The 13954-nt window shown below is 45.6% G+C and overlaps 1 protein-coding gene across 1 annotated transcript in view; it reads left to right on the top strand.

Moving 5' to 3' along the window:
• Positions 1-13954, top strand: part of SOS1 (SOS Ras/Rac guanine nucleotide exchange factor 1) — a 2649334-nt gene that overhangs the window by 2109803 nt on the left and 525577 nt on the right. Inside the window, exon 17 of the mRNA XM_069606702.1 lies at positions 281-398. Coding sequence (XP_069462803.1) covers positions 281-398 — 118 coding nt within the window. The remainder of the gene's footprint in view (positions 1-280; positions 399-13954) is intronic.

The following is a 13954-nucleotide window of genomic DNA, read 5'->3' as shown; positions in this document are numbered from 1 at the left end:
ACATTTGAAAGAAAGCTTGAAACCTTTACATTTGTAAAAATAAGGAAAAAGGACCTTCATTTGTGGATGGAGTCAGGGCAGCACTTGATGGTTTTACATTTTACAAAGGATTCCTACTAGGAGAAAGTAAATCACTAATCTCTGAGCCCAAATACAGTTGAAAAATATTATTTGTATTTACTTCCAAATTTCAAGCTATGTTTTTTCTTAACCTGAATGTAAACCTGTTTGTTCGTTTTTTTATGGGTCTTGTTAATAAACTTACTGTGCTTTCCCTTAGCAAGTCCCAGGCCGCCAGAAGAAGATTCTAGAAGAAGCTCATGAACTAAGTGAGGACCACCAAAAGAAATATTTGGCAAAACTTCGTTCAATTAACCCGCCTTGTGTGCCTTTCTGTGGTAAGCTTTGTTTATTAGGATATGCACTGTGAGGGAGATGCATATTTTTTAATGACTGTAACTCAGGGTAAACATTTACATCTGCAAGTTATTAGCTAGGCCTGAATGTCCTTACCCCACAGCATGAATGCATATTCTCAAAAGACACACAGCATACCTTTTCGTACTCGCCAAGTGTGAATCCTTATTCACCAATGACTAGTGGCTATGGCAAATTATGTGACCTTTAGTAATTGTTTAGATTCTGTTCACTTGTGAAAGAATCCGAAGAAACTGGGCATTCTTTTGTAGGAAAATGTTCTTTGCAGCTTGCGGTTTAGTGCCTATCTAAAGGCTTTTAGTCATTACCAAAAATGCTGAATCATTTATAAAGTGATTAAATAATTGTGTTGAAGAATTAATTCCTGTATTCCAAATTATATTTGCTTTATTTTGAGAATAAACTTACTTCACTAAAATACAATACATAGAGTAGATTAGTGGTGTATGAACATATATATTTTTTCCTAGTCGCCTATAATTATTTCATCATCCCGTATAGTCTTTCCTCGATGAAAGGGCGAGTTTCTGCTGTTTAGCTGTGGAGTGGAGCCCGGACAGAAGCCTTGAGTTTACTTTCTTCACTACATGTGCTGTGATTTACATTGAGGTGCGTGTGCCTTTAAGGACGCTGAGTCAGCTGATTACAAAAAAGGCCGCCTCATCGCCCTTCCAGCATAAGCCCTCGATGAAAGGGTGAGTTTCTGCTGTTTATCTGTTTGGCGTTTTGGCGGACGCGCCCTGTCCCTGGGGTGAGCATTCAAAAAACAATGTCTTATGTGCAACGCAAGCGGGATCTCATTGTGACTGCCTCACCATGGACTCGCGCTCAGCAAAAACGTAACGTCGGGAATGAGGAAGCTGAGGTTGGACGACAGACTCACACTCAAGTAAGTCGTTTCTATTCCTGCGTATCGGACTCTGAGGATCTTACTACGCGTGTTCATAGTAAGACGTCATCTTCAGTTGCTGCAGTTACTATCGACATAAACGCTATAAATGTTACAAGTAAGAAAGTCGACTCGTTGACACCAACTGGTACCGGTCTGGTGCAGTTAGCGAACAGTAGCCGGTTCACTGCGACCTGACACCGGTCCACCCACAAACCAGCCTGACCACCTTGTTGAGAGCGAGCACCCCCATCGCCTTCAAGGAAGGGCGTTTTGATGGTTTCAAGTGAGGCCGTTGCTAGTAGAGATGTTTCTGCTTGTGTGCCGCCCCACGCCACTCCTTGTGCGATCTGGCACGGTGGGCGGCTGCTGCGTCCGATACGCATTGTGGCGGATATGCTGGGTCGACGTCCTCTGCTCTGATGGGGGTGTACACCGCTTTCAAGCCTGGTCTCGAGTGTCTGCTGCAATGCAGAAGGAATGGCAACAACCGCTGATGCTATGTTTGAATCACGTACTCTTGTCAGCGGGAATAACCTACCCCAAAATAAGACTGCCCTAATGCAAAATGACCATGTTTTGTCTGCACAAGAGAAGACTACCAGCAGTCAAGTCTTACATGAGTGATTGCACTGACCACAAGCTTCATGATGACGTTTTCAGTGCAGCACGCTTGTCAGAACTTCACATTGCATCTATGATTAACCTGCCCTCTTTAATTAAAGATGCCACAGTACCCTTAGGTGTGGGGATGTCTGCAGGACGCCTTAACGATGGATCTGAGCACAGACAGGAGAAATTCACTGGAAGTGGTGACTAACGTCTTACTAAACCTTGTTTCAATAAATAAAGCACATACTATAAGACAACTCCAAGATTCAACTTCGGAAAGTGTGCCCTCTGCAAAGGCGTCTTAAGAGAAACAATGCCAATCTCTCAGACTCGAACAAAGACATTTGGGCTAGTGTGAAATATAAACGTGCTAGATTCACTGAGGAGATGTCTAATCATGAGTCAGTCCAAACTCCATCCTTGACATTGCCTGACTCTCAAAAAAGATCCACCAAAAAACTGAGTACTCGGGCCCAAAATAGTCATCAAATTAAAAAAAAATTATACTCGCAGTCCAGTGGGGACTCGGACTCAGATGAAATCTTAACCTCGGATTCCTCATTCGTGGATCGCCCCTTTCCGAAAGTAAGGAGGACCAATGCCGTCACAGCACTGTGCTCACGGCTAGCTGGAGGCCCAACCCACAACAAAAAGGCCCTACTAGCCACCTGCTAACATGTGCCAATTAATGAGTTGCAATCTATTCTAATCTCCTCCAAGGCAATCTCACTAGTGCCTTTTACTAAATTATATGAGTCCATTAATGAAAATACAAAAGAGTTGAAGACTCTAGGGGCACTAATGAACTCGAAACTACTGTACCTACAAGAATTATATGGTCGGCATAACAACAAACAAGATGAAACAACTCAAAAATTGATGGCTTCACTTTCATCTCTGAATGACCAAAAACGTGGCGACAGTCTCGACAAAAAATTGTTCGCTGAAGTTGCAAAAGAGGCATTGGCCTTGTTTCGTAATAACCACACAGAGGCATTGTCATCCTCAAAAACCCAATTTTCAAGTGTTCCGCGCACGGCCTTAAAAGCCACACCGCAGTCTCCAACAGCATGGCCGCATTCAGTAGTTCACGAATCGGACATGGTGTTTGAAGCCACAAAACGTAATCCCGCTCCTCTCGTTGGTAACGTAGGCCTCAAGGTCGCCTCGTCATCAGAGTTGACAAATGAAGCATCAGCACCATTACCATTTGGGAGTAGTGGTGAACAGCGGCACTCGGATGACGTTCCCTCGTCAACCATGATTGAAGGCTGTACTTGATAGCATCTTGTGCGAAAATATGGCAGAGACTTCTTTCAACACAGCTTTTCACCACGCTAGAAGTACTGCTAATTTAGCACTGCTTAATGACCAAGCAGCCGGGCCCTCACTATTACAAAACCAAACTCTGCCTATTTCCATTGATGAAACAGATGTGGTACCCTGCACAACTAAGACAGCAGGTGTCTTTGCCATCTTCAATGGTGCTGATCACACCCCCCAGAAACCTGTGAAACCAAAAACGAAACAGCAACTTCAAATAAAGAAATCTAAAAACCTTCCTGGACGGAGAAAATCCCATTTAACAGGGGCCAGAAAATTCCTGAGAAACAATGTGGAACAGGCGCCAGAACAGGCAAGCCCCTCAAATGCATGTCCACACCCGCAAATCATTGAGAATAAGAAAAACACGCTAACTCTGCCAGCCAAACCAAATGAGGATGAGGGGGTTCATAATAACGACGTGGGACATGACATCTCCGATGAGCTCTTAATCGTGTCTGTTTACGAGGACTCGGATTGTGATGATGGCGCGGGGACGACAGTTGTTCCCGTCCTATCCAATGAACCTTGACAGCCTCCTCTCCCTGAAGCTCCCAGTTTTGCCTCATCCATCGCTCCTTATGATCCCTCAAGTGTGCTGCCGTGGATAAATATATCCCTTCCAGCTGTAAATGCAACAAATGGAACGGGTCTTCGCAATAGCAGAAGAACATGCTCTATAATTGACGAGCCTGCTGCCCGGCTGTCAATTCCGCAAGTGCCTTTGAGTCCTCCATTTATCACGTTACAAGAAAGAAGAGACTTGTTAAGAGCAAACGCACAAACAAATGTCTCTGACATCTTGAATGCCAACAGAATGTCATCAGGAGCGGCATACGCGGATGTAGTGAAGGATTTAAGTGTCCTTACGTCCCCAAAAAAATCAGTGTTTCACCTTAATAAGGGGCGTCACATATCGAATCTAGGCAGCAACAACTCGAAAGCGCCTAAAACATCCCATGTGGAAAGCTATGGCGATCATGACTTGGCGCCTAAGATCATGATGGAGAGAATTGACTCAAGCGGTAAATTGATTCTCAACCGAGCCAATGTGATAAAATCATTACATCACATCCATCGCCTACATGCGTTAGTGTCAAGATTTGCGAGTCACGAGGAACAAGGATACCTCTGTCCCTAAGCAGCCAACAGCGAGACCAAAAGACACACACTGTTCGAAGATTAGGGCCACAGGTGGAAGAAACAGAATACCCAGGGCTTCCGGATGGCTGCTGCAAAGGAAAAGGGGCAAGTTAGGTGATGACAACAAGGTAAGCAACGTGCTATATGTAGGTAACAGTAGGCACACCTACCAGAAGTCAGGAGTATCCTAAATGGTGTCATGACCCTTGCCCTCACTGGCAAGTCAGCCTTCCAGTTAGGGCCAGGTCAAAGGCCTTAAAACCTCATCCAAGACTCTCTTGGAGTCAGTCCTGGCGCCTTTGGCGCCAGGCTCATAACCATCATGAAGACCAACATTAGAATGGGAATATTTGCATGGGACTATTTAACTTAAGGGGGCGGGAGGGTTCAGCCAACATGGAGGTGCACACACAGCTCAGTTACAAGGAACTGAGCTATGCGGTCTAGTCTTTTGGGTGTGGCAGGCCTGGGACTACTTTTCCTGGACTACTTTGGGTGTGGCAGGCCTGGGACTACTTTACCTGGACTACTTTACCTGAGACTATTTAAACCATACCCAAACAGCAGAACATGCTTTGCGATATTCTGCTGTGGGCAGCGTAACGCTCACCGTGTCCAGTTCTTTGATGCCAGTTTACCTGAAACCAAGGACCTGCAGAGCGAGAAAGAACACTACGAAACTTACCTGGAACACTATCCTGTCCTCAATCCATCGCCGACTTCAGTTCCACTAACCTGAAGGTACGAACTCCATCATCCGGCACCGCATGCATCCTGGAACACCATAACCTGGAAAGAGGAGAAAGAAAGACAGAATTAGTAAGCATTTACTCACATTTCCTTCCGAACGAAGAAAGCCGCACAATTCTTACCTGTGTAGTCATCTCCTGGTCAGTATCATTGCTGGAACATTACGGCGCTCGGCGAGGAACATCGCAACCTGCAAGTAGAGAAAAGACACAGGTTAGCAATATAAAAGGCGAAACAGCGCCGCGCATCGCGCATTACTCACCGGACAGCATTGCGCACACCGCGCTTTCACCTACCGGCCCATGCTCATCTTCAAACTGCATGACAACTCCAAAATACCTTTCCATACCTAAAAGGAAAGAAGCAAGACATTATTATTCGAACTAAGAGGAACATAAGAACTGCATATAAAGACTGTAAGCAGCAAACCTACAGAGTCGCAGCAGGCCTGGATTCCCACAGGGGGGGGCTTGCACCAGTGAAGTAACTTGGTCGCTACTCGCCCCCCACATCTAAGCGCCCCTGCCACGAGGAGCAGGACGAAGAATCCACCTTCTACAATATTAAGATGAGGAGAGGGCCCAAGGGGGAGGAAGGAGTTGAGGCCAAGGGAGGTGGGAAAACATAAAGACAATCTGGTATTGAATCCACGTCTCCTATATTGCAGACCCATCTTTAACCAGAGGCCTTACCAAGGGACCGGGAGAGGGGTTCAAGAGTGCAAATCATCCAACCAGCGCTGGGTGTCGTCCCCGTGAATACCAGGTGGGCGTAACAATGGTGGGGTAATACCTGTTCCCTCAGTGTGCCGATACGACACACAGGGGCACTGGGAGGTAGAAGAAAGCGCCCTTGCACCACGCTGGAATCACCTGTAGCTTGAGGTCTGTGACTGATGGAGTGTCACAGTAATGCAAATCCAGGTCAGCTGATTCAAAGAGGAAAACCGTAAGAAATCCGTAAACAATCCGAAGTCAGAACCAGAATGTCAATCTGCTGGCGTAGGATATCAAGAACAATCCGTGAGCAATCCGAGGTCAGAACCAGAAGTAACAATCCCAAGGCGTAGCACAAAAGGGTTAGGCGAACAGGAGTCCGTAGAGCGAGGTCCAGCGGTCAAAAGCACAAAGATAACAAAGAAAACAGAATCCACATCGTAACGCCACATGACGTAAGAAAACGGCTGAGAAGGGTTGTGTTGCTGGGTAGCATCTGTTTTATCCCGTAACTTCTGTCACGTGATTCGGTGACTGACGCGGCGGGTACATTGGTCCTTGGCAACAGTGGGCGTGGCTAGTGTCTGACTGCAATGGGCAATGACGCGCCTGAAAACATGGCGTTCCCCAGGTGCTCCACATGAGACACCTTTCCTCCTTTGCGTTTGCAGGCGCCACGGGAGTCGCCATGCCGGATACACACGATGGCTCCTCCCATGGTATCCTCTCCAGTGCCCCAGCACTCCTCTGCCCACCGAGGGAGTGAGCCCCTGAAGTGGACGAAGGGGGAACTTAGAGGTGGCAACCTGTTAGGCAGAATCCTGTGCAGTGCCCTTAGGGACCACTACACACAAGACTATAGGTGGCAATACAAGTTTTACCTTTTGGTACAAGCATGTACTACTATGTTAAAGTGGTAGCAGTAGCGGAGCAGCCAGGCTTATCTCAAGAGTATATGAGCAGTAGTAGAGATTACACAAAGGGACCAAAATTACTGTGACTCAAGCAAACACTGACTCAAGGTTTCAGGTAAAAAATATAAGTACATTTATTTTTAAACCGTTTGCTATAAACACAACACAACACTTCTATTAATGCAAAAGCACACGTAAAATACACTACAACCAACCAATTCACTTTGTACAGTTTAGCTCAAGGTAAGTACCCTGTGTTTTAATGGACCGGTGTTGTGAAACAAGACGTTACTGGGAATACACTTGCGATCACTTTTTGACAGTAATGACAGTTCGATCTTACTAAATAAACGCGTATCCGTGGCAAGAAATGTTACCAGGGCAAAAACGCACTTAGCACCTGAGGTGCCCAGAGAGAGTTGGGGGCAAAAATCATAGGCAATACTTTTGTCAAGGCAGACAGAATCGGAGAACACTCATGGACAGAAATTCAAGAGTCAATAGGCCGGAGCCAGTGTCAAGTGGAACCGGGTTCCTGTTGTCGAGGATCATACAGTCGGACAGTTCCCGATTCAACGTAGCCAGGAGTACTTATATATTGTCAACAGAGGAAGCAAAAGTTATAAGGAGGAGGGAAGACGAGGGCGAGCCTTGGAGATGAAGAAAAGTGGTTCACCCTAATTCCTCAAGCAAAACACAGTACCTTATTCAATGAAGAGGCTGGTGCCACGGCAGTTGTTCCTGGTAGTTTCTTGCAGGCCCTTGGTTCCTGGAGCTTCGGGCGATTGACGACGTCTGGAGGGGTCTGCACCACACAGGGATGAAGCCGGCAGCAGCGACGGTGAATAAAAGGTGCGCTCCTTAAAAACAGGAGAGGCTCTTCAGATGGCTATCCGGACCACTACAGCCGTGTGCAGCGATTTAGACCAAGAAGAGGATCCTCTGGCTGTAGAAGGTAAGCTGGTTATCCCCACCAGGCTCAAGGGAAGAAGACTCCGGACTGGATCTTCTCTGGTCGTCGAACGGTAGATAGCTCAGGACTGCAGCAGGGCTTCACCGGGACGGGATAGTTGCAGCAGCCGACTTCTTCTCCGCTTCTCTTTGGTTCCTTGTAGTTCCAGTGGCGACTCTGACTTCTAGCCCAAGAGACCTGCCTTTTATGCGAAAATCCCCCATTCACACAGCCTGGCTGTCAATAATGCAGCAGGGGGGTTGTCCGGCCCGGACAACCACCTCAGCCAATCATGGCAAAGTGCGACTAGGGTTTCCGAGGATACCCTGTGCAAGGGGTGACTACACCCCTCCCTCACATTCAGCCCACCTAGACACCCAGGCGACTAGAGGGCTTCTTGGCAGAAGCCCGCCAAAAGACAGTGAACAAAGAAGGCAAATCTCGTTTGCCGCGCAAAGTAAAACACAAGAAGGACTTTAACAAAAAGAAATGGCGAATAAACCCGACCGGAGCCAAAAGAAAAAGTATTTGGTCAAGTGGGTTTAAGTTCGAGGCTAATATAATAGCCTAAAACAATACCACGTTTATATAGTATAATCGCGGAATAAAAGTTAGGGTAGATAGCACTGCCACCAGCCAAGTCTAAATGTTAAAAGAGCGAAACAATGCTCTAGGAGGTACAGATAAAAAGGGCTAAGGATTAACCCTTTCCAGTACTCCCATGTAAGATGGGGTGTACTGGATCTGTGGTTAAACGACTAAGTAAAGTTAATGGCAACTTTACCTTTTTCTGGGGGACAGTAGTCAGTCCCAGAAATTGAGTTGTTGGTAAGTCTAAAAGACAACCCTGTGTCACTGCACTGAAGGTGCTGTGTAACACATAAAAGAAGGGGGCTAATGAATTGGTGTACTCCAGAGTCCACAATCACAAAAACAGATGAAATACACATGGCAAAACATGGGTAAGTGTGGGGGGGAAGCTCACACTCTTACCAAGTGGACAAAATAACTCCAGAAATCCAGCAAAGCTGCTCGGGGACTCACTAGGTAAGGGAAATTAGCCATTGAATGAGAATTCTCCCTAACACAACCCCAGATCCCGGGCATCTACGTGGGTGAGTGCTGTAACAGAGGCTAGCGACTTGTTGCAGGGAGCTGTGAGCACGTGTGCATGGACGTGTGGGCATGACAGTTAGGCTCACGAGATGTAAAAATCGTAGAGTTTCTGAATGAAAGGCGCTATGATAAGGTAGTGCTGCACTTAACTTCAAATTTAATTTAAAGAGCCATCTTAGAAGCTTCTGAGGACTTGTTATCACTGGGTTTCGACATTTACAAAATAAGATACAGCACCCACAAGGCACGAAGAGCCTGAGATATCCTCCACAGCGGCTCGCATGTCTAAAGACATTCATCCTCTTCCTACGCCACAGAATGATTCCGGACATCCTGTTGATACATCAAAGGGATTTACCTCGCTGTCACCTGACACGCTGAAAGGAAACAGAATTCTGAAATCTCGGCCTTCCAAAGTAAAGTTTGTCGACAACCAACCTGAGTCAATGACCAGTTCAATGGATAAAATCAGAATCACCATAAATTACCTTAATTGCGTCAAGCTCACTGAGTCCTTAATTTCATGCAGTCCCGACCTAAATGTCCAAAAAGGGGACTGGCAATGGCTTGCGAAATCGTTGAACAGCAAATCGCAGAGCTGATGCCAGTCTGTTGAAACCACCCACGTTTGTACATTTGCGTCATGGAATACGAGGGGCTTTACTCACTTACTTTGAATTGGATACAAGATCTTCAGATTGCAGGCCTACAGGAAACCTGGATGAGTCACCTGCCGGTTGTTTTAGAGTTTGAGTGTGCCCTCAGTCCAGCCATTAAGTCAGAGTAGGGGTGTCCAATGGCTGGCCTGCTAACATTTATTAGGCGCTCGTCAGGCTATCGATTATTAAACTCTACTAATTATTCATCCTACATCCAAGTGTCTGAGATAGGAAAGATTGATTCTTCAAACATGTGCTCGGACCTCATAAGAATAGTAAACTTGTATTGGAACCACGACAGGGCAGGAATGCGCTCTTACATAGATCAAGTATTGACTATTCTTGATAGCCTGATAGAATCTACACAAAGTCCTAATATAATCATTTGTGGTGATATAAACTTGGATTACTTCAAGCCTTTGAACTCTGAAAAAGCATGGCTTGCAAAAGAATGCCTCGAGGAATTAAGCGCCCGTGATCTGCAGATGCTAAATGGATGCACTCGTGGAGACATACTTCCTGCGCCAACCTGGCAGAGGGGTGAGTTGTCATCTACCATTGATTACATCTTCATATCGGACGCCTTGCACCAACAAGTGAAATCTTTGAAGGTCACCCAAATGCCCAATAGTGACCACGAAATGTTAATGATGGAGCTATTAACTACCAATTTCAGCCACGCTATAAATGGTTAATGAAAATAAAAGTAGAAGCCTGCAGATTAAGACGGCAGTTAGATGAAACTGAAATTTCTCGCTTCTCGAATCAATTTCGGCTGCGAAGCTTGGATGTCGAATATGGAACGCTACTATCACAATTTAAAACCAAAAACATAGGACTCAAACGTATGTCCTTTAAAAAGACTCACTGCTTCGATCTCGAAGTTCTGAGGAGGAAACGAATGATGCAATCTGAGATTCGAAAGAATAACCAACCACCAATACAAGTAAGAACAACCAGAAACCGTGTGGCGAAACAAAAATATAACAATGGGTTAAAAGGGCACAAACACCTGCTGGTACAACATGATGCTGAGGTGCCTAAGAAATAAGAACAGTGGAGTCTTCTGGCGGATTATTAATAACCTTGAGGCACCACAAACAGCATTGCAAGCCTGCCTGGTAACCGAGGAAGAGTGGATTGCACACTTTACGAACGTACATAGTTCAATTAAACCTACCGCAATTCCATCTGCTTTAAACGATTCATCTTGGGCTCTAACCTTTTCGAAAGACGATATTGTAGAGATTATAGCAAAAGCAAAAAGTTCTAGGGCGCCCGGCCCTGGCGGCCTTACGAATTTTACCATCAAACAACATCCGGATCTTTGGGCCGATGTATGCCTGGAACTATTTGAAAGGATAAATCTACAACGTCAAACACCAGTGTCATGGAAATCTGCTATAATCGTACCAATTTATAAAAAAGGTAACACTAAAATCTACCTCACATTTATCGAATTTTCATACGCTTTTCATACAATCGATCGTGAAATCCTCTGGCAAAAGTTGCAGTCCTGGGGTTGTCCCTGTGGGCTGTTTGATGCGATTTGAGATTTACACATGGAGACCTCGATCAGAATCCGTTTGGACCAGTCTGGCACCTTGTCATCAGAGATTAAGACCTACAAGGGTGTGAAACGAGGATGTCCTCTGGCAGCAGCAATTTTCAGTCTGTTTATATCTGGCATTGGCACTGCCATAGACTCCGTACGATCATTTCCACCAAAGCTACACATGTCACATATCCGCTGGTTGTTATATGCGGATGACCTGATTGTATTAGATTTAACACCAATTGGGCTTCAGAGAAAGCTTGACGCGGTTCAAAAATATGTGATTTTGAACCATCTAAAGATTAACACCTCTAAATGCGAAATCTTGATGCTCAAAAATCTAAGAACTGGAAGAAGCAGGGTCGACAAAAAAATTGGCTGGAAGTTGGGGCAAGAACATTTGAGCATATCAAGCAATGTGAAATACCTGGGGATGCTGGTGAGTGTTAGGCAGAAACCTGTGCAGTTCCCTTAGGGATCACTGCAAAAAGTTTAAGACTACAGGTCTTAGCAGTAGACCCAATTGGTAGCAGTCTGCACCACCCAGATTTACCTGGTAGCTGTGGCTGAGCAGTCAGACTTCTCTCAAGAAGAGTTAGGCAGTATATAGAGTATACACAATAGGGCTAAAAATACAGTAGTACAAGCAAACACTGACCAGAGCTTTGGTATAAAAGTATATAATTATTTATTTAAAAACACACTTGTAAAAATACACTGGCACTAATATGTCAAGCAAGTTCAAACACAGTCACTAGAAATATATACACCTCCCTAATTAATTATTTGACAAGTCTAGGTTAGTGCACCACTTATTTAGCAAAACAGAGGTAAGCGTGTAACCATAGATGGGACTGCAATAATTATTTTAAAAGGGAGAGAAAAGGCAGAAATAGGAAAACCACACAATACCAACACTTTTAAAGAACCACAGCAAGTCAAGAATGGCAGGGTCTACTGTAGAGCAAAAAGTTCATAGGGCAGGCCCACTCTTGGAGAGAGCAAGGCGGAATGTGCCCAAGATCACAGAGTGGAAATGCACTAAAAGTCTTTGCAGGAAAGTCAAAAAGAGGTTGGATCAAGTTAGAAAGGTAATGTTAACGGGTCCGCGGTCACCCCAGGATAGAGAGTCAATGATTTACGGGACACCTTGAACAGTCTGTTGCAAGGGAGACCAGGCGGGACACAGTACCTGAAATGGTGAGAAAGCTCCAGCGGGGGCAGTTGTTCCTGGCAGCGGGTGCTTTGTCCAGGGGAAGAGACGATCTCGACGTGGAGGAAAGCTGGCGGTCGTTGCACTGCCAGGGAAGAAACTAGCCGCGGAGTTTCCTGGTTAAAAGGTACTACCCTTTTATTCGCGGTAGTGGTGAAGCGTGGCTATCCGGCCGCCGGGGTGCTTGGAACGGGCCATTCGACCACGAGAGGATCCAATAAGGCGAAAAGGGCAAACTGTTTGGTCCTACCAGCTCATAGGGAAGAAGACTCTCCTGGAAGAAGATCTTCTCTGTCGTCGGGAAAGTGGTGAGTTTTGTACAGCAGAGCTCCACCGGTGGTGGTGTCGTCGTAGATGGCTCAGCTTCTCCCCACTTCGGATTCTTTAGGTCCTGTGGTGACTTCTGAAGTTCCAGTCCCCAAAGCCCTGCTTTTATGCAGCAAAACCCCCATTCACCAGCCTAGCTGTCAATGAACCACTGGGCCAATCACACAAGAGTGCGACTTGCGTTGCCAAGGCAACTCAGTCCAGGGTGCCTATTCCCCCCTCCCACACATCCTGTAGACCCAGACAGAGTGGCACCACTTTTGGAGGCTTCTGTGCAGAAGTCCGCCAAAAGTGGAACAAAGGGCTCGACTTGGGTTGGAGTTACAGAGACGAACACAAACGCCATTTTAAAACTGAGTCCTGGCAAAAAGACCCAACCGGGGAATAAATATTAAATAAATAACCTTGCGGTATATTTAACATTGCACCAAAAAAGTGGTGCGTTTAAAATGAATGGGAAAATCCCATAGGAAATATTCCGGTGGAATATTTCGCATGGTAACCACTGCCACCAGCCAGAAACTCGACAAGGGGGGACTGGACAGTGCCCCATTGAAAAACAGACCCAGGGACAATCGAATTACCCCTACCAGTACTTCCACAATATGATGGTTTGTACTGGTTCAGTTCCCAATTTAAGACTAGTGAAGTCAATGGTGACTTTACATGCCCTGGGAGACAGTAGTCAGTCCCAGGGTATGGAGTCTATGTTTGGGGGTCACACCCCTGTGTTACTGCACTGAGGGTGCTGTGTAATACACTTACCAAAAACACATGAAGCCCTATGAGTAAAAGACCCCATAGCCCATAAAACACATTACAAAGTCAAAGGACATTCTCAAATCATGTCTAAGAGTGGGAGAAAAAGAGTCTCACTCTTAGCAGGAGAAAAAAATTAAACCCCAAAAATCCAGCAAAGCTGCTGGGGGACTCACTGGGTTTGGGAAATTAGCCTTTACAGAGAATTCTCCCTAACAGTGAGCACAAGCATAAACGACGGTCCATGGTCGAATGATACTAGGAGAAAGTGTTGACAACTAACCAGTCAAACAGTCCTCCTGCATAGAAGATTTGGAAAGTTTTCCCTAACACCAGTGCAGAAGGTTTACCAACAAAAAGTGTCTCTGATACTTTGTTACGGAGCTGAAAATGCATTGGGCTGCTCACATGTCCTTTGGTCTTCATTGGAGAACACGTTTTGGTCAAAAGTGTTGGGTTTACCAAAGGGCGTGTCAACGGCATGTATAAGGTACGAGTTGGCCTTAATATCTTTACATGCCAAAGTCAGTTGGAATCTGCTGTCCTTATATCTCAAAACAAGAGCGCATGCGAAAATTTCACAATTTC

The sequence above is a fragment of the Ambystoma mexicanum genome, chromosome 4p (genome assembly GCF_040938575.1).
Source record: "Ambystoma mexicanum isolate Mex_15411 chromosome 4p, UKY_AmexF1_1, whole genome shotgun sequence".
NCBI classification, from domain to species: Eukaryota; Metazoa; Chordata; class Amphibia; order Caudata; family Ambystomatidae; genus Ambystoma; species Ambystoma mexicanum.
This window is presented reverse-complemented; position numbering and strand designations above follow the sequence as displayed.